This window comes from Oncorhynchus kisutch, linkage group LG28 (assembly GCF_002021735.2).
Source record: "Oncorhynchus kisutch isolate 150728-3 linkage group LG28, Okis_V2, whole genome shotgun sequence".
Taxonomy (NCBI): domain Eukaryota; kingdom Metazoa; phylum Chordata; class Actinopteri; order Salmoniformes; family Salmonidae; genus Oncorhynchus; species Oncorhynchus kisutch.
Window position 1 is genome coordinate 52,481,964 of NC_034201.2, and position 23,840 is coordinate 52,505,803.

Sequence of the window (23,840 nt, forward strand, 5' to 3'; positions counted from 1 at the left end):
CACTCACTCACTCACTCAGATCATCAAGGTGACTCTCTCACTCACTCACTCACTCAGATCATCAAGGTGACTCTCTCACTCACTCACTCACTCAGATCATCAAGGTGACTCTCTCACTCACTCACTCACTCAGATCATCAAGGTGACTCTCTCACTCAGATCATCAAGGTGACTCACTGACTCACATTACTCCACACTGATAATCTGTGACCGTTTGACCTGTGTGTGTGTGTTTCAGTGCCTGGCTCACCTGGTGTGTAATGCTCCCTATAACCGCCTGAGACCCGGCCTGCTCAGCCCGCTGTGGAGACAGATACAACCCTACCTCCGACACAGAGGTACACAACACACACACACACCTACCTCTGGCACCAGTCTGTGTGTTCTTACAGACTTTGTGTTCTCTCCTAGACGTGAACGTGCGGGTGTCTGTTCTGACACTGTATGGAGCGTTGGTGTCGACCCAAGCCCCTCTTTCTGAGGTACAGCTACTCCTGACACACACCTCGCAGGAGACGGGGCTGAGCTGGAGGCAGAGGGAGGGCTTTTCCTCACCTCACACTCCACCCTCCCACAAATACCACAACTCACACACACCTCGGGGCTCACATACTCCAGGAGAGGAGGAGCCAGGCGTGCCCTGGCTGCTGCAGCTGTGTGTGTCGCTTGTCACTCAACCCAAAGACGACCAATCAGACAGCGAGGGTCCAGGAGGAGGAGGGGCTACAGCTCTAGAGCCCTCCCCAGTCCGCCTGGAGGCCTTACAGGTCAGAAAGACATTTCGCCTATTTAGCGTCGGTAGGTGGTTAGTTCGTAGCTAGCTAGCATCAGTAGATTGTTAGATTGTAGCTAACTAGCGTCAGTAGATGATTAGTTTGTAGCTGGCTAGCGTCAGTAGATGGTTAGTTTGTAGCTAGCTAGCGTCAGTAGATGATTAGTTTGTAGCTAGCATCAGTAGATGATTAGTTCGTCGCTGGCTAGCGTCAGTTTATGATTAGTTCGTCGCTGGCTAGCGTCAGTAGATGGTTAGATTTTAGCTAGCTAGCATCAGTAGATGGTTAGTTTGTAGCTAGCTAGCATCAGTAGATGGTTAGTTCGTAGCTAGCTAGCATCAGTAGATGGTTAGTTCGTAGCTAGCATCAGTAGATGGTTAGTTTGTAGCTAGCTAGCGTCAGTAGATGGTTAGTTCGTAGCTAGCTAGCGTCAGTAAATGGTTAGTTTGTAGCTAACTAGCGTCAGTAGATGGTTAGTTTGTAGCTAACTAGCGTCAGTAGATGGTTAGTTTGTAGCTAACTAGCGTCAGTAGATGGTTAGTTTGTAGCTAACTAGCGTCAGTAGATGGTTAGTTTGTAGCTAGCTAGCTAGCGTCAGTAGATGGTTAGTTTGTAGCTAGCTAGCGTCAGTAGATGGTTAGTTTGTAGCTAGCTAGCGTCAGTAGATGGCTGGTTTGTAGCTAGCTAGCTATTGTCAGTAGATGGTTAGTTTGTAGCTAGCTAGCTATTGTCAGTAGATGGTTAGTTTGTAGCTAGCTAGCTATTGTCAGTAGATGGTTAGTTTGTAGCTAGCTAGCTATTGTCAGTAGATGGTTAGTTTGTAGCTAGCTAGCTATTGTCAGTAGATGGTTAGTTTGTAGCTAGCTAGCTATTGTCAGTAGATGGTTAGTTTGTAGCTAACTAGCGTCAGTAGATGGTTCGTTTTTAGCTAGCTAGCGTCAGTAAATGGTTAGTTTGTAGCTAACTAGCGTCAGTAGATGGTTAGTTCGTAGCTAACTAGCGTCAGTAGATGGTTAGTTCGTAGCTAGCTACCGTCAGTAGATGGTTAGTTCGTAGCTAGCTAGCTAGTGTCAGTAGATGATTCGTTTGTAGCTAGCATCAGTAGATGATTAGTTCTTCGCTGGCTAGAGTCAGTAGATGATTAGTTTGTAGCTAACTAGCGTCAGTAGATGGTTAGTTCGTAGCTAACTAGCGTCAGTAGATGGTTAGTTCGTAGCTAGCTAGCATCAGTAGATGGTTAGTTCGTAGCTAGCCAACGTCAGTAGATGATTAGTTTGTAGCTAGCATCAGTAGATGATTAGTTCTTCGCTGGCTAGCGTCAGTAGATGACTAGTATGTCGCTGGCTAGCGTCAGTAGATTGTTAGATTGTAGCTAGCTAGCGTCAGTAGATGGTTAGTTTGTAGCTAACTAGCGTCAGTAGATGGTTAGTTCGTAGTTAACTAGCGTCAGTAGATGGTTAGTTCGTAGCTAACTACGTCAGTAGATGGTTAGTTCGTAGCTAGCTAGCGTCATTAGATGGTTAGTTCGTAGCTAGCTAGCGTCAATAGATGGTTAGTTTGTAGCTAGCTAGCGTCAGTAGATGGTTAGTTCGTAGCTAGCTAGCGTCAATAGATGGTTAGTTTGTAGCTAGCTAGCGTCAGAGCTAAAATACCACCCCTGCAGGATTAACGACTAAACTAGTCCCTGTCTACCCAATGGCAGTTCCGTTATTTCTTGCCCCTCCACTGAGGTAGGGACTGCTCCCCAAACTCAATAGTAAGGGCCTTACAGTAGTGAGTTATCCCATTTAGCCTAGAAGAAGTCTCAAAAAATAAAGGCTGGTTCATTGAAAGAAAGTTTATTTTCCAATGCTTCTGTGAAATGAGGCCAGTGCTTTTATGAAGCACTTGTTTCCTAAAATGATGTCTCACTCTTTCTAAAGTTCTATTGGGTGATCTTAATAAATGTTCTGTTTATAGTGTGAACTATCTTGGGGTCGTGTGATATACGTGAGGGTATAACAGCCTAATTCGTCGGGGCACAGGGATGCTGGCGAGGACTGGCCACCCCTCAGAGCCTTTTTCCTCTCTAGGTTTCTTACTAGGTTCCTGCCTTTTTATAGGGAGTTTTACCTAGCTGTCTTTCTGTATAGCACTTTGACATCGGCTGATGTAAAACGGGCTTTATAAATATATTTGATTGATTTATTAACACACTTCACCCAATGGTGCAAGCAAAACAGACTCATTCTTAACGTGAAAAAACCCAGGAAATGACAAACTTCCGAACTAAAAAAGACGACACCAGACCTATCCACATGGTCTCAGAACAGATAGAATCAATTGAGCAGTACAAATATCTTGGAACTATAATTGACTCCAAATGGTCCTGGACTGCAAACCCACAACAGATATACAAAAATGGCAACGCCTGTATTTCATGAGGAGATTAAATAAATTATCAGATCAATAAAAGAAAATCAACCATATTTTACACATCCTTTGTTCAGTGGTTTGGCTTTCTGTTTCCAAGCCTGGTTCAATCAACTATCCATCGCAAATGAAAACCAACTAGAGTACTAGCTCCTACCATCACTCTCAGCCAGGATTACCAGCTCCTTCTGTCACTCTCAACCAGGAGTACCAGCTCCTTCCGTCACTCTCAACCAGGATTACCAGCTCCTTCCGTCACTCTCAACCAGGATTACCAGCTCCTTCCGTCACTCTCAACCAGGATTACCAGCTCCTTCCGTCACTCTCAACCAGGATTACCAGCTCCTACCGTCACTCTCAACCAGGATTACCAGCTCCTACCGTCACTCTCAACCAGGATTACCAGCTCCTACCGTCACTCTCAACCAGGATTACCAGCTCCTACCGTCACTCTCAACCAGGATTACCAGCTCCTACCGTCACTCTCAACCAGGAGTACCAGCTCCTTCCGTCACTCTCAACCAGGATTACCAGCTCCTTCCGTCACTCTCAACCAGGATTACCAGCTCCTTCCGTCACTCTCAACCAGGATTACCAGCTCCTTCCGTCACTCTCAACCAGGATTACCAGCTCCTTCCGTCACTCTCAACCAGGATTACCAGCTCCTACCGTCACTCTCAACCAGGATTACCAGCTCCTACCGTCACTCTCAACCAGGATTACCAGCTCCTACCGTCACTCTCAACCAGGATTACCAGCTCCTACCGTCACTCTCAACCAGGATTACCAGCTCCTACCGTCACTCTCAACCAGGATTACCAGCTCCTACCGTCACTCTCAACCAGGATTACCAGCTCCTACCGTCACTCTCAACCAGGATTACCAGCTCCTACCGTCACTCTCAACCAGGATTACCAGCTCCTACCGTCACTCTCAACCAGGATTACCAGCTCCTACCGTCACTCTCAACCAGGATTACCAGCTCCTACCGTCACTCTCAACCAGGATTACCAGCTCCTACCGTCACTCTCAACCAGGATTACCAGCTCCTACCGTCACTCTCAACCAGGATTACCAGCTCCTACCGTCACTCTCAACCAGGATTACCAGCTCCTTCCGTCACTCTCAACCAGGATTACCAGCTCCTTCCGTCACTCTCAACCAGGATTACCAGCTCCTTCCGTCACTCTCAACCAGGATTACCAGCTCCTTCCGTCACTCTCAACCAGGATTACCAGCTCCTTCCGTCACTCTCAACCAGGATTACCAGCTCCTACCGTCACTCTCAACCAGGATTACCAGCTCCTACCGTCACTCTCAACCAGGATTACCAGCTCCTACCGTCACTCTCAACCAGGATTACCAGCTCCTACCGTCACTCTCAACCAGGATTACCAGCTCCTTCCGTCACTCAGTCGGGGCTGTGATTTAGAATACAAACTGACAGACGGGGCTGTGATTTAGAATACAAACTGACAGACGGGGCTGTGATTTAGAATACAAACTGACAGTCGGGGCTGTGATTTAGAATACAAACTGACAGACGGGGCTGTGATTTAGAATACAAACTGACAGTCGGGGCTGTGATTTAGAATACAAACTGACAGACGGGGCTGTGATTTAGAATACAAACTGACAGACGGGGCTGTGATTTAGAATACAAACTGACAGACGGGGCTGTGATTTAGAATACAAACTGACAGACGGGGCTGTGATTTAGAATACAAACTGACAGACAGACGGGGCTGTGATTTAGAATACAAACTGACAGACGGGGCTGTGATTTAGAATACAAACTGACAGTCGGGGCTGTGATTTAGAATACAAACTGACAGACGGGGCTGTGATTTAGAATACAAACTGACAGACGGGGCTGTGATTTAGAATACAAACTGACAGACGGGGCTGTGATTTAGAATACAAACTGACAGACGGGGCTGTGATTTAGAATACAAACTGACAGTCGGGGCTGTGATTTAGAATACAAACTGACAGACGGGGCTGTGATTTAGAATACAAACTGACAGACGGGGCTGTGATTTAGAATACAAACTGACAGACGGGGCTGTGATTTAGAATACAAACTGACAGCCGGGGCTGATTTGATTTGATTTTGACAGCCGGGGCTGTGATTAGAATACAAACTGACAGTAATGTCCCAGCAGCTTGATAATGTATTATCTGTGAAGAATATTAACCTTGGAAGTTAGAGCACAACCACTGAATAAAAAGTATTATTTTGTATTATTTCTTGGGACAATTTTATTTGATTGGCTTTTCATTTTTTTGAGAAAAGCATTTACCGGCTAATGGAAACCTGTGTGTGTGTGTGTGTGTGTGTGTGTGTGACTGTGACTGTTAGGTGCTAGCCCACCTGGTGCGTGGTTACTTCCCTCTGTGCCAGGCGTGTCTCTGTGAGCTGGGGCAGGTGAGCGCACGTTGCCTCCGAGAGACAGACCCCTCCATTCAACTACACGGAGCCAAGGTGACACACACTCATCAATGTGCAGTTTGTTTAATTTATTGAATAATGTGGAATAACGAGACAAACATAACATCTCTCTCCGTAGTTATTAGAGGAGTTGGGGACAGGTATCATCCAACAGTACAGACCAGACAACAGCCAGTCAGAGAGCTGCAGGGTCCCCATCTCACAGGTACACCTCTGTCTGGCCCTCTGCCACAACTGTCTGTCTGTTCCCTCAGGTCTGGAGGAAAAGAAAGTAATTTCACTACCCAAGAATAGCAAAGCATCATTTACTGGCTCAAATAGCTGACCAATCAGCCTGTTACCAACCCTTAATTTGACCAGATACAATGCTATTTCACATTAAACAAATTGACAACAGACTTTCAGCACACTTATAGGGAAGGACACTCAACAAGCACAGCACTTACACAAATGACTGATGATTGGCTGAGAGAAAAACATTTTTAAAAGATTGTGGGGGCTGTGTTAGACTTCATCGGGTGCTTCTTGAAATGGGTGTCAATGGCCGAGCAGCCGCACACAAGCCTAAGATCACCATGCGCAATGCCAAGCGTTGGCTGGAGTGGTGTAAAGCTCGCCGCTGTTGGACTCTGGAGCAGTGGAAACGAGATCTGTGGAGTGATGAATCACGCTTCGCATAGTGCCAACTGTAAAGTTTGGTGGGGCAGGAATAGGGGTCACGGGCTGTTTTTCATGGTTCGGGCTAGGCCCCTTCGTTCAAGGGAAGGAAAATCTTAAGGCTACAGCATACAATAACATTCCAGATGATTCTCTGCTTCCACAGTATGGGGAAGGCCTGTGCCTGTTTCAGCATGACAATGCCCCCGTGCACAAAGTGAGGTCTATACATTGTTTTGTCGATCGTTGTGGAAGAACTTGACTGGCCTGCACAGAGCCCTGACCTCAACCTCATCGAACACCTTTGGGATTAATTGGAAAGCTGACTGCGAGCCAGGACTAATCGCCCAACATCAGTGACCGACCTCACTAATGCTCTTATGGCTGAATGGAAGTCCCTGCAGCAATGTTCCAACATATAGTGGAAAGCCTTCCCAGAAGAGTGGAGGCTGTTACAGCAGCAGAGGGGGGGGGACCAACTCTATGTTAATGGCCATGATTTTGGAATGAGATGTTCAACGAGCAGTTGTCCATATACTTTTGGTGATGCAGTGTATGTTATGGTAGAGTAATAATGTATTATGTTGTATGTGATTGGACCCCAGGAAGAATAGCTGCTGCCTTGGCAGGAACTAATGGGCATCCCTAATAAACCCTAGGAAGAATAGCTGCTGCCTTGGCAGGAACTAATGGGGATCCCTAATAAACCCCAGGAAGAGTAGCTGCTGCCTTGGCAGGAACTAATGGGGATCCCTAATAAACCCCAGGAAGAGTAGCTGCTGCCTTGGCAGGAACTAATGGGGATCCCTAATAAACCCCAGGAAGAGTAGCTGCTGCCTTGGCAGGAACTAATGGGGATCCCTAATAAACCCCAGGAAGAATAGCTGCTGCCTTGGCAGGAACTAATGGGCATCCCTAATAAACCCTAGGAAGAATAGCTGCTGCCTTGGCAGGAACTAATGGGGATCCCTAATAAACCCCAGGAAGAGTAGCTGCTGCCTGTCCAATCACATACAATAGAATAATACATTATTTAACACTACCACATGCATGACCAAAAGTATGTGGACAACTGTCTGGCTAACCTGTCTGCCTGTCTAGCCTGTCTGTCTAAGCTGTCTAAACTCTCTGTCGTTCTAAACTGTCTGTCTAGCCTGTCTGTCTAAGCTGTCTAAACTGTCTGTCGTTCTAAACTGTCTGTCTGTCTAACGCGTCTGTCTAATTGCGTGTGTGCTGCAGGTGGTCCAGTTCTGGGTGGATGTATTGAGTGGTCCGCTGAACGGAGCTCTTCAGAGTCATCAGCATCCTACTCTACAGACCAGCGCCTGTGACACCCTCTCCTCTATCCTGCCACAGGCCTTCACACAGCTACCTGTAGGTACCCTCTATCCTGCCACAGGCCTTCACACAGCTACCTGTAGGTACCCTCTATCCTGCCACAATCCTTCACACAGCTACCTGTAGGTACCCTCTATCCTGCCACAGGTCTTCACACAGCTACCTGTAGGTACCCTCTATCCTGCCACAGGCCTTCACACAGCTACCTGTAGGTACCCTCTATCCTGCCACAGGCCTTCACACAGCTACCTGTAGGTACCCTCTATCCTGCCACAATCCTTCACACAGCTACCTGTAGGTACCCACTATCCTGCCACAGGCCTTCACACAGCTACCTGTAGGTACCCTCTATCCTGCCACAGGCCTTCACACAGCTACCTGTAGGTACCCTCTATCCTGCCACAGGCCTTCACACAGCTACCTGTAGGTACCCACTATCCTGCCACAGGCCTTCACACAGCTACCTGTAGGTACCCTCTATCCTGCCACAATCCTTCACACAGCTACCTGTAGGTACCCTCTATCCTGCCACAGGCCTTCACACAGCTACCTGTAGGTACCCTCTATCCTGCTCGTTCCTTGGCAGGCACTCAATTTCAAGCTGCTTTATTGGCATGAAAAACATTGTCATTATTGCCATAGCAACAATGTATACAATATATATACATTGTATTAAAATAAAGAAGAATAATATAAAATAGTAATTAAGTTAAATAAATTAATACAATACAATTGTAACAGTCAATAGTATTTTTATTTAACTAGGCAAGTCAGTTAAGAACAAATTCTTATTTACAATGACGGCCTAGGAACAGTGGGTTAACTGCCTGTTCAGGGGCAGAACAACAGATTTGTACCTTGTCAGCGCGGGAATTCAATCTTGCAACCTTCCGGTTGCTAGTCCAACGCTCTAACCACTAGGCTACCTGCCGTCCCAATATAATGGCATCCTCACCATTACATCAGTACTACAACTACCATCATCATTAAATCAAATCAAATCAAATTTATTTATATAGCCCTTTGTACATCAGCTGATATCTCAAAGTGCTGTACAGAAACCCAGCCTAAAACCCCAAACAGCAAGTAATGCAGGTGTAGAAGCACGGTGGCTAGGAAAAACTCCCTAGAAAGGCCAAAACCTAGGAAGAAATCTAGAGAGGAACCAGGCTATGTGAGGTGGCCAGTCCTCTTCTGGCTGTGCCGGGTGGAGATTATAACAGAACATGGCCAAGATGTTCAAATGTTCATAAATGACCAGCATGTTCGAATAATAAGAAGGCAGAACAGTTGAAACTGGAGTAGCAGCACGGCCAGGTGGACTGGGGACAGCAAGGAGTCATCATGTCAGGTAATCCTGGGGCATGGTCCTCCGAGAGAGAGAAAGAAGGAGAGAATTAGAGAACGCACACTTAGATTCACACAGGACACCGAATCATTACTACCACTACCACCATCATCATCATCACTACCATCATTACTACCATCACCATCATTACTATCACTATGGTCACCATCATTACTACCACTACCATCATCATTACTATCACTACCATCACCATCATTAGTATCACTACCGGCATCATCATTACTATCAATACCATCACCATCATTACTACCACTACCATCATCATTACTACTGTCATCATCACCACTACCATCATCATCATTGCTATCACTACCATCAGTACTATCACGACCGTCATCATTACTACCACTACCTTCATCATCATTACTATCACTACCATCAGTACTATCACTACCGTCATCATTACTACTGTCATCATCATTACTACTACCATCATCATCATTACTATCACTACCTTCATCATCATTACTATCACTACCATCAGTACTATCACTACCGTCATCATCATTATTACCATCACTACCGTCACCATCATTACTATCATCACTACCGTCACCATCATTACTATCATCACTACCGTCACCATCATTACTACCATCACTACCGTCATCATCATTACTACCACTACCATCATCATTATTACTATCAGTACTATCACTACCGTCATCATCATTACTACCACTACCATCATCATTATTACTATCAGTACTATCACTACCGTCATCATCATTACTACCATCACCATCACTACTATCACTACCGTCATCATCATTACTATCACTACCATCAGTACTATCACTACCGTCATCATCATTACTACCACTACCATCATCATTACTTTCATACCATCAGTACTATCACTACCGTCATCATTACTACCACTACCACCATCATCATTACTATCACTACCATCAGTACTATCACTACCGTCATCATCATTACTACCACTACCATCATCATTACTACTGTCATCATCATTACCACCATCATCATCATTACTATCACTACCGTCATCATCATTACTACCACTACCGTCATCATCATTACTACCACTACCGTCATCATCAATACTATCACTACCATCAGTACTATCACTACCGTCATCATCATTACTACCATCACTACCGTCACCATCATTACTACCATCACTACCGTCACCATCATTACTACCATCACTACCGTCATCATCATTACTACCACTACCACCATCATCATTACTATCTCTACCATCAGTACTATCACTACCGTCATCATCATTACTACCACTACCACCATCATCATTACTACCACTACCACCATCATCATTACTATCACTACCATCACCATCACTACTATCACTACCGTCATCATCATTACTATCACTATCATCATCATTACTTTCACTACCATCATCACTACTATCACTACCATCATCATCACTACTATCACTACCATCATCATTACTATCACTACCATCATCATTACTATCACTACCATCACCATCACTACCACCATCACTACTATCACTACCATCATCATTACTATCACTACCATCATCACCATCATCATTACTATCACTACCATCACTACTATCACTACCGTCATCATTACTATCACTACCATCATCATTACTATCACTACCATCATCATTACTATCACTACCATCACCATCACTACTATCATCATTACTATCACTACCATCATCATCATCATTACTATCACTACCATCACCACTATCACTACCATCATTAATATCACTATCATCATCATCATCATCACTACTATCACTACTGTCATCATCATTACTACCACTACCACCATCATCATTACTATCTCTACCATCAGTACTATCACTACCGTCATCATCATTACTACCATCAGTACTATCACTACCGCCATCATCATTACTACCACTACCATCATCATCACTTTCACTACCGTCACCATCATTACTACCACCTCTGTCACCCCTACTACCACCTCCGTCACCCCTACTACCCATACCAGTACTACCGTCACCCCTACTACCCATACCAGTACTACCGTCACCCCTACTACCCATACCAGTACTACCGTCACCCTTACTAACCATATTAGTACTACCGTAACCCCTACTACCCATACCAGTACTAACGTCACCCCTACTACCCATACCAGTACTGCCGTCACCCCTACTACCCATACCAGTACTGCCGTCACCCCTACTACCCATACCAGTACTGCCGTCACCCCTACTACCCATACCAGTACTACAGTCACCCCTACTACCCATACCAGTACTACAGTCACCCCTACTTTCCGTACCACTACTACCGTCACTTAACTGATGTCTTTACCATCACCCCATCTACCCATACCAGTACTACAGTCACCCCCACTTTCCGTACCACTACTACCGTCACTTAACTGATGTCTTTACCATCACCCCATCTACCCATACCAGTACTACAGTCACCCCTACTACCCGTACCAGTACTACAGTCACCCCTACTACCCGTACCAGTACTACAGTCACCCCTAATACCAGTACCAGTACTACCGTCACCCCTACTACCAGTACCAGTACTACCATCACCCCTACTACCAGTACCAGTACTACCATCACCCCTACTACCAGTACCAGTACTACAGTCACCCATACCAGTTTTAGCATCACCCCTACTACCAGTACTACAGTCACCCCTACTACCCGTACCAGTACTACAGTCACCCCTAATACCAGTACCAGTACCACCGTCACCCCTACTACCAGTACCACCGTCACCCCTACTACCAGTACCAGTACTACAGTCACCCATACTACCAGTACTACCATCACCCCTACTACCTGTACCAGTACCAGTCACCCATACTAGTACTACCATCACCCCTACTACCCATACCAGTACTACAGTCACCTACTACACGTACCAGTACTACAGTCACCTACTACACGTACCAGTACTACAGTCACCTACTATCCGTACCAGTACTACCGTCACACCTACTATCCGTACCAGTACTACCGTCACACCTACTACCCGTACCAGTACTACCGTCACCCCTACTACCCGTACCAGTACTACCGTCACCCCTACTACCCATACCAGTACTACCATCACCCCTACTACCCATACCAGTACCTACAGTCACCCCTACTACCAGTACCAGTACTACAGTCACCCATACCAGTTCTAGCATCACCCCTACTACCAGTACTACAGTCACCCCTACTACCAGTACCAGTACTACAGTCACCCATACCAGTTCTAGCATCACCCCTACTACCAGTACTACAGTCACCCCTACTACAGTACCAGTACTACCGTCACCCCTACTACCCGTACCAGTACTACCGTCACCCCTACTACCCGTACCAGTACTACAGTCACCCCTAATACCAGTACCACAGTCACCCCTACTACCAGTACAACCGTCACCCCTACTACCTGTACCAGTACCACAGTCACCCATACTACCAGTACTACCATCACCCCTACTACCCATACCAGTACTACCATCACCCCTTCTATCCGTACCAGTACTACAGTCACCCATACCAGTACTACCATCACCCCTACTACACGTACCAGTACTACAGTCACCTACTACCAGTACTACCGTCACACCTACTATCCGTACCAGTACTACCGTCACACCTACTACCCGTACCAGTACTACCATCACCCCTACTACCCATACCAGTACCTACAGTCACCCCTACTACCAGTACCAGTACTACAGTCACCCATACCAGTTCTAGCATCACCCCTACTACCAGTACTACAGTCACCCCTACCACCCGTACCAGTACTACCGTCACCCCTACTATCCGTACCAGTACTACAGTCACCCCTAATACCAGTACCACAGTCACCCCTACTACCAGTACAACCGTCACCCCTACTACCTGTACCAGTACCACAGTCACCCATACTACCAGTACTACCATCACCCCTACTACCCATACCAGTACTACCATCACCCCTTCTATCCGTACCAGTACTACAGTCACCTACTACCCGTACCAGTACTACCGTCACACCTACTATCCGTACCAGTACTACCGTCACACCTACTACCCGTACCAGTACTACCGTCACACCTACTACCCGTACCAGTACTACCGTCACACCTACTACCCGTACCAGTACTACCGTCACCCCTACTACCCGTACCAGTACTACCGTCACCCCTACTACCCATACCAGTAATGCCGTCACCCCTACTACCCATACCAGTACCTACAGTCACCCCTACTACCCGTACCAGTACTACCGTCACCCCTACTATCCGTACCAGTACTACAGTCACCCCTAATACCAGTACCACAGTCACCCCTACTACCAGTACAACCGTCACCCCTACTACCTGTACCAGTACCACAGTCACCCATACTACCACTACTACCATCACCCCTACTACCCATACCAGTACTACCATCACCCCTTCTATCCGTACCAGTACTACAGTCACCCATACCAGTACTACCATCACCCCTACTACACGTACCAGTACTACAGTCACCTACTACCCGTACCAGTACTACCGTCACACCTACTATCCGTACCAGTACTACCGTCACACCTACTATCCGTACCAGTACTACCGTCACACCTACTACCCGTACCAGTACTACCATCACCCCTACTACCCATACCAGTACCTACAGTCACCCCTACTACCAGTACCAGTACTACAGTCACCCATACCAGTTCTAGCATCACCCCTACTACCAGTACTACAGTCACCCCTACTACCCGTACCAGTACTACCGTCACCCCTACTACCCGTACCAGTACTACCGTCACCCCTACTACCCGTACCAGTACTACAGTCACCCCTAATACCAGTACCACAGTCACCCCTACTACCAGTACAACCGTCACCCCTACTACCTGTACCAGTACCACAGTCACCCATACTACCAGTACTACCATCACCCCTACTACCCATACCAGTACTACCATCACCCCTTCTATCCGTACCAGTACTACAGTCACCCATACCAGTACTACCATCACCCCTACTACACGTACCAGTACTACAGTCACCTACTACCCGTACCAGTACTACTGTCACACCTACTATCCGTACCAGTACTACTGTCACACCTACTATCCATACCAGTACTACCGTCACACCTACTACCCGTACCAGTACTACCGTCACCCCTACTACCCGTACCAGTACTACCGTCACCCCTACTACCCATACCAGTACTACCATCACCCGTTTTGATAGCCTTTAGCCGCACCCTCATCCTGCTCCTCCTCTGTTCCGCGGGTGATGTGGAGGTAAACCCAGGCCCTGCATGTCCCCAGGCACCTTCATTTGTTGACTTCTGTGGTTGAAAAAGCCTTGGTTTCATGCATGTCAACATCAGAAGTCTCCTCCCTAAGTTTGTTTTACTCACTGCTTTAGCACACTCTGCCAACCCTGATGTCCTTGCTGTGTCTGAATCCTGGTTTAGGAAGGCCACCAAAAATGTCCATACCAAACTAACATTTTCCGTCAAGATAGAACTGCCAAAGGGGGAGGAGTTGCAGTCTACTGCAGAGAGAGCCTGCAAAGTAATGTCATACTTTCCAGGTCCATACCCAAACAGTTCGAACTTCTAATAATTAAAATAAATCTCTCCAGAAATAAGTCTCTCACTGTTGCCGCCTGCTACCGACCCCCATCAGATCCCAGCTGTGCCCTGGACACCATTTGTGAATTGATCACCCCCCATCTAGCTTCAGAGTTTGTTCTGTTAGGTGACCTAAACTGGGATATGCTTAACACCCCGGCAGTCCTACAATCTAAGCTAGATGCCCTCAATCTCACACAAATCATCAAGGAACCCACCAGGTACAACCCAACTGTTCAGGGAAGTCAGGAACCAATACACGCAGTCAGTCAGGAAAGCAAAGGCCAGCTTTTTCAAGCAGAAATTTGCATCCTGTAGCTCTAACTCCAAAAGGTTCTGGGACACTGTAAAGTCCATGAAATGTGGCAAAAGGTCGCAAAGTTCAAGGGGGCCGAATACTTTCGCAAGGCACTGTACATTGTGTGCAAAAGGCATGAGGAGGTAGGCGAATAATTACAATTTAGCAAATTAACACTGGAGGCATAAATGATCAGATGGTCATGTGCAGGTAGAGATACTGGTGTGCAAAAGAGCAGAAAAGTAAATAAATAAAAACAGTATGGGGATGAGGTAGGTCAATTGGGTGGGCTATATACCGATGGACTATGTACAGCTGCAGCGATCGGTTAGCTGCTCAGATAGCAGATGTTTAAAGTTGGTGAGGGAGATAAGTCTCCAACTTCAACGATTTTTGCAATTCGTTCCAGTCACAGGACGCAGAGAACTGGAAGGAAAGGCGGCCAAATGAGGTGTTGGCTTTAGGGATGATCAGTGAGATACACCTGCTGGAGCGCGTGCTACGGGTGGGTGTTGCCATCGTGACCATTGAACTGAGATAAGGCGGAGCTTTACCTAGCATGGACTTGAAGATGACCTGGAGCCAGTGGGTCTGGCGACGAATATGTAGCGAGGGCCAGCCGACTAGAGCATACAGGTCGCAGTGGTGGGTGGTATAAGGTGCTTTAGTAACAAAGCGGATGGCACTGTGATAAACTGCATCCAGTTTGCTGAGTAGAGTATTGGAAGCCATTTTGTAGATGACATGGCCAAAGTCGAGGATCGGTAGGATAGTCAGTTTTACTAGGGTAAGTTTGGCAGCGTGAGTGAAGGAGGCTTTGTTGCGAAATAGAAAGCCGATTCTAGATTTGATTTTGGATTGGAGATGTTTGATATGCGTCTGGAAGGAGAGTTTACAGCATAGCCAGACACCTGGGTACTTCTAGATGTCCACATATTCTAGGTCGGAACCGTCCAGGTTGGTGATGCTAGTCGGGCGTGTGGGTGCAGGCAGCGAACGGTTGAAAAGCATGCATTTGGTTTTACTAGCGTTTAAGAGCAGTTGGAGGGCCATGGAAGGAGTGTTGTATGGCATTGAAGCTCGTTTGGAGGTTAGATAGCGGTGTCAAAAGGAAGGGCCAGAGGTATACAGAATGGTGTCGTCTGCGTAGAGGTGGATCAGGGAATCGCCCGCAGCAAGAGCAACATAATTGATATATACAGAGAAAAGAGTCGGCCCGAGAATTGGACCCTGTGGCACCCCCATAGAGACTGCCAGAGGACCGGACAACATGCCCTCCGATTTGACACACTGAACTCTGTCGGCAAAGTAGTTGGAGAAGCAGGCAAGGCAGTCATTAGAAAATCCGAGGCTACTGAGTCTGCCGATAAGAATATGGTGATTGACAGAGTCGAAAGCCTTGGCCAGGTCGATGAAGACGGCTGCACAGTACCGTCTTTTATCGATGGCGGTTATGATATCATTTAGTATCTTTAGCGTGGCTGAGGTTCACCCGTGACCGGCTCGGAAACCAGATTGCACAGCGGAGAAGGAACGGTGGGATTCGAGATGGTCAGTGATCTGTTTGTTGACTTGGCTTTCAAAGACCTTAGATAGGCAGGGCAGGATGAATATAGGTCTGTAACAGTTTGGGTCCAGGGTGTCTCCCCCTTGACCGTGGCAGCTTTCCAATCCTTGGGGATCTCAGATGATACAAAGGAGAGGTTGAACAGGCTGGTAATAGGGTGTTGCGACAATGGCGGCAGATAGTTTCAGAAATAGAGGGTCCAGATTGTCAAGCCCAGCTGATTTGTACGGGTCCAGGTTTTGCAACTCTCTCAGAACATCTGCTATCTGGATTTGGGTAAAGGAGAAGCTGGGGAGGCTTGGGCGAGTAGCTGGGGGGGGGGGTGGAGCTGTTGGCGAGGTTGGAGTAGCCAGGAGGAAGGCATGGCCAGCCGTTGAGAAATGCTTGTTTAAGTTTTCGATTATCATGGATTTATTGGTGGTGACCGTGTTACCTAGCCTCAGTGCAGTGGGCAGCTGGGAGGAGGTGCTCTTGCTGCACTGAAAGTAAAGGGGCTGAATAATTTTGCACGCCCAATTTTTCAGTTTTTGATTTTTTTTAAAAGTTTGAAATATCCAATAAATGTCATTCCACTTCATGATTGTGTCCCACTTGTTGTTGATTCTTCACAAAAAAATAGTTTTATATCTTTATGTTTGAAGCCTGAAATGTGGCAAAGTTCAAGGGGGCCGAATACTTTCGCAAGGCACTGTATATAGACTATTTTTTCTACTGTGTTATTGACTTGTTTATTGTTTACTCCATGTGTAACTCTGTTGCTGTCTGTTCACACTGTTATGCTTTATCTTGGCCAGGTCGAAGTTGTAAATGAGAACTTGTTCTCAACTAGCCTACCTGGTTAAATAAAATAAATGTAAAAATACCATCACCCCTACTACTAGTACCAGTACTACCACCACCCCTACTACTAGTACCAGTACTACCACCACCCCTACTACTAGTACCAGTACTACCACCACCCCTACTACTAGTACCAGTACTACCACCACCCCTACTACTAGTACCAGTACTACCATCACCCCTACTACTAGTACCAGTACTACCATCACCCCTACTACTAGTACCAGTACTACCATCACCCCTACTACTAGTACCAGTACTACCACCACCCTACTACTAGTACCAGTACTACCACCACCCCTACTACTAGTACCAGTACTACCATCACCCCTACTACTAGTACCAGTACTACCATCACCCCTACTACTAGTACCAGTACTACCACCACCCCTACTACTAGTACCAGTACTACCACCACCCCTACTACTAGTACCAGTACTACCACCACCCCTACTACTAGTACCAGTACTACCATCACCCCTACTACTAGTACCAGTACTACCACCACCCCTACTACTAGTACCAGTACTACCACCACCCCTACTACTAGTACCAGTACTACCACCACCCCTACTACTAGTACCAGTACTACCACCACCCCTACTACTAGTACCAGTACTACCACCACCCCTACTACTAGTACCAGTACTACCACCACCCCTACTACTAGTACCAGTACTACCATCACCCCTACTACTAGTACCAGTACTACCACCACCCTACTACTAGTACCAGTACTACCACCACCCCTACTACTAGTACCAGTACTACCACCACCCCTACTACTAGTACCAGTACTACCACCACCCCTACTACTAGTACCAGTACTACCACCACCCCTACTACTAGTACCAGTACTACCACCACCCCTACTACTAGTACCAGTACTACCACCACCCCTACTACTAGTACCAGTACTACCACCACCCCTACTACTAGTACCAGTACTACCATCACCCCTACTACTAGTACCAGTACTACCATCACCCCTACTACTAGTACCAGTACTACCACCACCCCTACTACTAGTACCAGTACTACCACCACCCCTACTACTAGTACCAGTACTACCACCACCCCTACTACTAGTACCAGTACTACCACCACCCCTACTACTAGTACCAGTACTACCATCACCCCTACTACTAGTACCAGTACTACCACCACCCCTACTACTAGTACCAGTACTACCACCACCCCTACTACTAGTACCAGTACTACCACCACCCCTACTACTAGTACCAGTACTACCACCACCCCTACTACTAGTACCAGTACTACCACCACCCCTACTACTAGTACCAGTACTACCACCACCGCTACTACTAGTACCAGTACTACCACCACCCCTACTACTAGTACCAGTACTACCACCACCCCTACTACTAGTACCAGTACTACCACCACCCCTACTACTAGTACCAGTACTACCACCACCCCTACTACTAGTACCAGTACTACCACCACCCTACTACTAGTACCAGTACTACCACCACCCCTACCAGTACGATTTTGAATGATAATCACTAGTAGTAGTAATAATAAGTAAGTTACTGTAAGTTATTTAACTAGGCAAGTCAGTTAAGAACAAATTCTTATTTACAATGACGGCCTAGGAACAGTGGGTTAACTGCCTTGTTCAGGGGCAGAACGACAGATTTTTACCTTGTTAGGTCTAGGATTTGATCTAGCGACCTCTGGCTACTAGTCCAACGCTCTAACCACTAGGCTATCCCCTTATTCAGTGTCCCTCAGGCTATGGCAAGCAAATACATATTTGGCTGCAAGAGGAGCCATTACTCCTTTGCCGTGAGTATTTGTTTTTCCTCTGGGTTTAACAAGTTAAAATTTGGAATAAATGTAGTAATTTCTGTGAATAATGAATCTCTTTGTGAGGAATATTTAGCACAGTAAAGGAGAAAGTGCATCTGTCTCTACTTCTGTCATGCTGTGACCACGTACACGCTCCTCTTTGGGTAGTCATGTCTTTTCATGTCTGCCGGTTTCTATTTGCCAATTGGTGATCACTCAGCCTGTACTTGGTAAGGATCTGTCTCTGCTTCGTATCTCTGACAGAGTTGAGATAATCAGCCAATTCATATTCTCTGTTTAGGGCCAGATAGCAATTTAGACAGCTTTGAGATTTTTTTCTTTCAATATTGTAAACATTAGTCCCAACACCAGCTGACTGAGAGAGCTCATTTTGGGCTCAGCTCTTGGGTTTGAAGTGCTTTAAATTGCAGACTTGAATTCAGGTGTAGCTAAACATTTTATGATATTTTTGGTATTTTCATTGCCTCTCTCTCACTGTCTCTTTCTGTCTCTCTCTCTGTCTCTCTCTCTGTCTCGCTCGCTGTCTGTCTGTCTGTCTCTTTCTCTCTCTCTCTCTCTCTCTGTCTCTATCTCTGTCTGTCTGTTTAGGAGAAGAGCCAGGTTCTGTGTGTAACAGTATTGTTGGGGCTGACCTACAGTGATAACTCTCTGGTGAAGGCTGCTGCAGTCAGAGCTCTGGGAGTCTACATTCTGTTCCCCTGTCTACGAGAGGTACATACACACTGGAATCAGAGCTGTGGTGGCACTGTAGACTGGTCCTCACCACTAGACCAGACAGGCCACATCCCACTAGACCAGACAGGCCACATCCCACTAGACCAGACAGGCCACATCCCACTAGACCAGACAGGCCACATCCCACTAGACCAGACAGGCCACATCCCACTAGACCAGACAGGCCACATCCCACTAGACCAGACAGGCCACATCCCACTAGACCAGACAGGCCACATCCCACTAGACCAGACAGGCCACATCCCACTAGACCAGACAGGCCACATCCCACTAGACCAGACAGGCCACATCCCACTAGACCAGACAGGCCACATCCCACTAGACCAGACAGGCCACATCCCACTAGACCAGACAGGCCACATCCCACTAGACCAGACAGGCCACATCCACTAGACCAGACAGGCCACATCCCACTAGACCAGACAGGCCACATCCCACTAGACCAACAGGCCAATCCACAGACCAGACAGCCACATCCTACTAGACCAGACAGGCCACATCCCACTAGACCAGACAGGCCACATCCCACTAGACCAGACAGGCCAACATCCCACTAGACCAGACAGGTCACATCCCACTAGACCAGACAGGCCACATCCTACTAGACCAGACAGGCCACATCCCACTAGACCAGACAGGCCACATCCCACTAGACCAGGACAGGCCACATCCTACTAGACCAGACAGGCCACATCCCACTAGACCAGACAGGCCACATCCCACTAGACCAGACAGGTCCACATCCCTACTAGACCAGACAGGCCACATCCTACTAGACCAGACAGGCCACATCCTACTAGACCAGACAGGCCACATCCTACTAGACCAGACAGGCCACATCCTACTTAGACAGACAGGCCACATCCTACTAGACCAGACAGGCCACATCCTACTAGACCAGACAGGCCACATCCTACTAGACCAGACAGGCCACATCCTACTAGACCAGACAGGCCACATCCTACTAGACCAGACAGGCCACATCCTACTAGACCAGACAGGCCACATCCTACTAGACCAGACAGGCCACATCCTACTAGACCAGACAGGCCACATCCTACTAGACCAGACAGGCCACATCCCACTAGACCAGACAGGCCACATCCCACTAGACCAGACAGGCCACATCCCACTAGACCAGACAGGCCACATCCCACTAGACCAGACAGGCCACATCCCACTAGACCAGACAGGCCACATCCCACTAGACCAGACAGGCCACATCCCACTAGACCAGACAGGCCACATCCCACTAGACCAGACAGGCCACATCCCACTAGACCAGACAGGCCACATCCCACTAGACCAGACAGGCCACATCCCACTAGACCAGACAGGCCACATCCCACGGGGACATTTAAAAGTGATAATCAAACGTTTGAGGATTGTCAGAAATTATTTTAAACATTGTGTTTGGGTGGAGTTTTTCAAATGATTTTCCTGTGCGTTGGAAAAATTAGCTAGGTAGGATTGATGGAACAGGATTAGACTTAATCTGTCTTGGAAATGCTCTAACAATAATTTTAGTCAGGGTGATGAGTCTGTTTATAACAACCAGCTAGTCAGGGTGGTGATGATGTCTGTTTATAACACCAAGCTAGTCAGGGTGGTGAAGATGTCTGTTTATAACACCCAGCTAGTCAGGGTGGTGATGATGTCTGTTTATAACACCCAGCTAGTCAGGGTGATGAGTCTGTTTATAACAACCAGCTAGTCAGGGTGGTGATGATGTCTGTTTATAACAACCAGCTAGTCAGGGTGGTGATGATGTCTGTTTATAACACCAAGCTAGTCAGGGTGGTGAAGATGTCTGTTTATAACACCCAGCTAGTCAGGGTGGTGATGATGTCTGTTTATAACACCCAGCTAGTCAGGGTGATGAGTCTGTTTATAACAACCAGCTAGTCAGGGTGATGTCTGTTTATAACAACCAGCTAGTCAGGGTGGTGATGATGTCTGTTTATAACAACCAGCTAGTCAGGGTGGTGATGATATCTGTTTATAACACCCATCAGGTTCTGCTAGTCAGGGTGATGTCTGTTTATAACACCCAGCTAGTCATGATGTCTGTTTATAACAACCAGCTAGTCAGGGTGGTGATGATGTCTGTTTATAACACCCAGCTAGTCAGGGTGGTGATGATATCTGTTTATAACAACCAGCTAGTCAGGGTGGTGATGATGTCTGTTTATAACACCCAGCTAGTCAGGGTGGTGATGATGTCTGTTTATAACACCAAGCTAGTCAGGGTGGTGAAGATGTCTGTTTATAACACCCAGCTAGTCAGGGTGGTGATGATGTCTGTTTATAACACCCAGCTAGTCAGGGTGATGAGTCTGTTTATAACAACCAGCTAGTCAGGGTGGTGATGATATCTGTTTATAACAACCAGCTAGTCAGGGTGGTGATGATGTCTGTTTATAACACCCTGTTAGTCAGGGTGATGATCAGTCTGCCAGGGTAGAGGAAGGATCTCTGCAGGAAGTGACGACATGTCTCTACAGGATGTGATGTTTGTAGCAGACACGGCCAACGCCATCCTGACAGCCCTGGACGACCGCTCACCCAATGTCCGCTCCAAGGCTGCCTGGTCGCTAGGCAACCTCACCGACACACTCATCGTCAACATGTGAGAGACCGCGCGCACACACACAAACTGTCAATGTAGACAACCCATCAGCTTTCCTGTCTATTAATTTTATTTCGCTCTTTCCCTTGTCCCTGTCACCTCTCACTCCTGTCTCTCTATCCTCTCTACCACTCACTCTCTCCTCTCTACCCCTCGCTCTCTCCTCTCTACCCCTCGCTCTCTCCTCTCTACCCCTCGCTCTCTCCTCTCTACCCCTCGCTCTCTCCTCTCTACCCCTCGCTCTCTCCTCTCTACCCCTCGCTCTCTCCTCTCTACCCCTCGCTCTCTCCTCTCTACCCCTCGCTCTCTCCTCTCTACCCCTCGCTGTCTCCTCTCTACCCCTCGCTGTCTATTCTCTACCCCTCGCTGTCTACTCTCTCTCTCCTCTCTACCCCTCGCTCTCCCTCTCTCTCCTCTCTACCCCTCGCTCTCTCCTCTCTACCCCTCGCTGTCTCCTCTCTACCCCTCGCTGTCTACTCTCTCTCTCCTCTACCCCTCGCTCTCTCCTCTCTCTCCTCTCTACCCCTCGCTCTCTCCTCTCTACCCCTCGCTCTCTCCTCTCTACCCTCGCTCTCTCCGCTCCTACCCCCTCGCTCTCTCCGCTCTACCCTCGCTCTCTCCGCTCTACCCCTCGCTCTCTCCGCTCTACCCCTCGCTCTCTCCGCTCTACCCCTCGCTCTCTCCGCTCTACCCCTCGCTCTCTCCGCTCTACCCCTCGCTCTCTCCTCTCTACCCCTCGCTCTCTCCGCTCTACCCCTCGCTCTCTCCGCTCTACCCCTCGCTCTCTTCTCTCTACCCCTCGCTCTCTACTCTACCCCTCGCTCTCTCCTCCTACCCCTCGCTGTCTCCTCTCTACCCCTCGCTCTCTCCTCTCTACCCTCGCTCTACCCCTCGCTCTCTCCGCTCTACCCCTCGCTCTCTCCTCTCTACCCTTCGCTCTCTCCTCTCTACCCCTCGCTCTCTCCTCTCTACCCCTCGCTCTCTCCTCTCTACCCCTCGCTCTCTCCGCTCTACCCCTCGCTCTCTCCGCTCTACCCCTCTCTCTCTCCTCTACCCCTCGCTCTCTCTCTCTCTCTCTCTACCCTCCTCTCCTCTCTACCCTCGCTCTCTCCGCTCTACCCCTCGCTCTCTCCGCTCTACCCCTCGCTCTCTCTCTCTACCCCTCGCTCTCTCCGCTCTACCCTCGCTCTCTCCGCTCTACCCCTCGCTCTCTCCGCTCTACCCCTCGCTCTCTCCGCTCTACCCCTCGCTCTCTCCGCTCTACCCCTCGCTCTCTCCGCTCTACCCCTCGCTCTCTCCTCTCTACCCCTCGCTCTCTCCGCTCTACCCCTCGCTCTCTCCGCTCTA

General features: G+C 47.8%; 1 protein-coding gene across 3 annotated transcripts in view; it reads left to right on the plus strand.

The window, feature by feature from the left end:
* Positions 1–23,840, plus strand: part of heatr6 (HEAT repeat containing 6) — a 50,475-nt gene that overhangs the window by 19,729 nt on the left and 6,906 nt on the right. For 2 of the 3 annotated variants that reach the window (XM_031807829.1, XM_031807831.1), the window contains 7 exons: positions 239–338; positions 412–767; positions 5,548–5,670; positions 5,756–5,842; positions 7,534–7,668; positions 19,718–19,840; positions 22,369–22,493. In XM_031807829.1, coding sequence (XP_031663689.1) covers positions 239–338; positions 412–767; positions 5,548–5,670; positions 5,756–5,842; positions 7,534–7,668; positions 19,718–19,840; positions 22,369–22,493 — 1,049 coding nt within the window. Of the gene's footprint in view, positions 1–159; positions 169–238; positions 339–411; positions 768–5,547; positions 5,671–5,755; positions 5,843–7,533; positions 7,669–19,717; positions 19,841–22,368; positions 22,494–23,840 lie in introns of all 3 variants that reach the window. The other variant, XM_031807830.1, reaches the window with a different exon arrangement.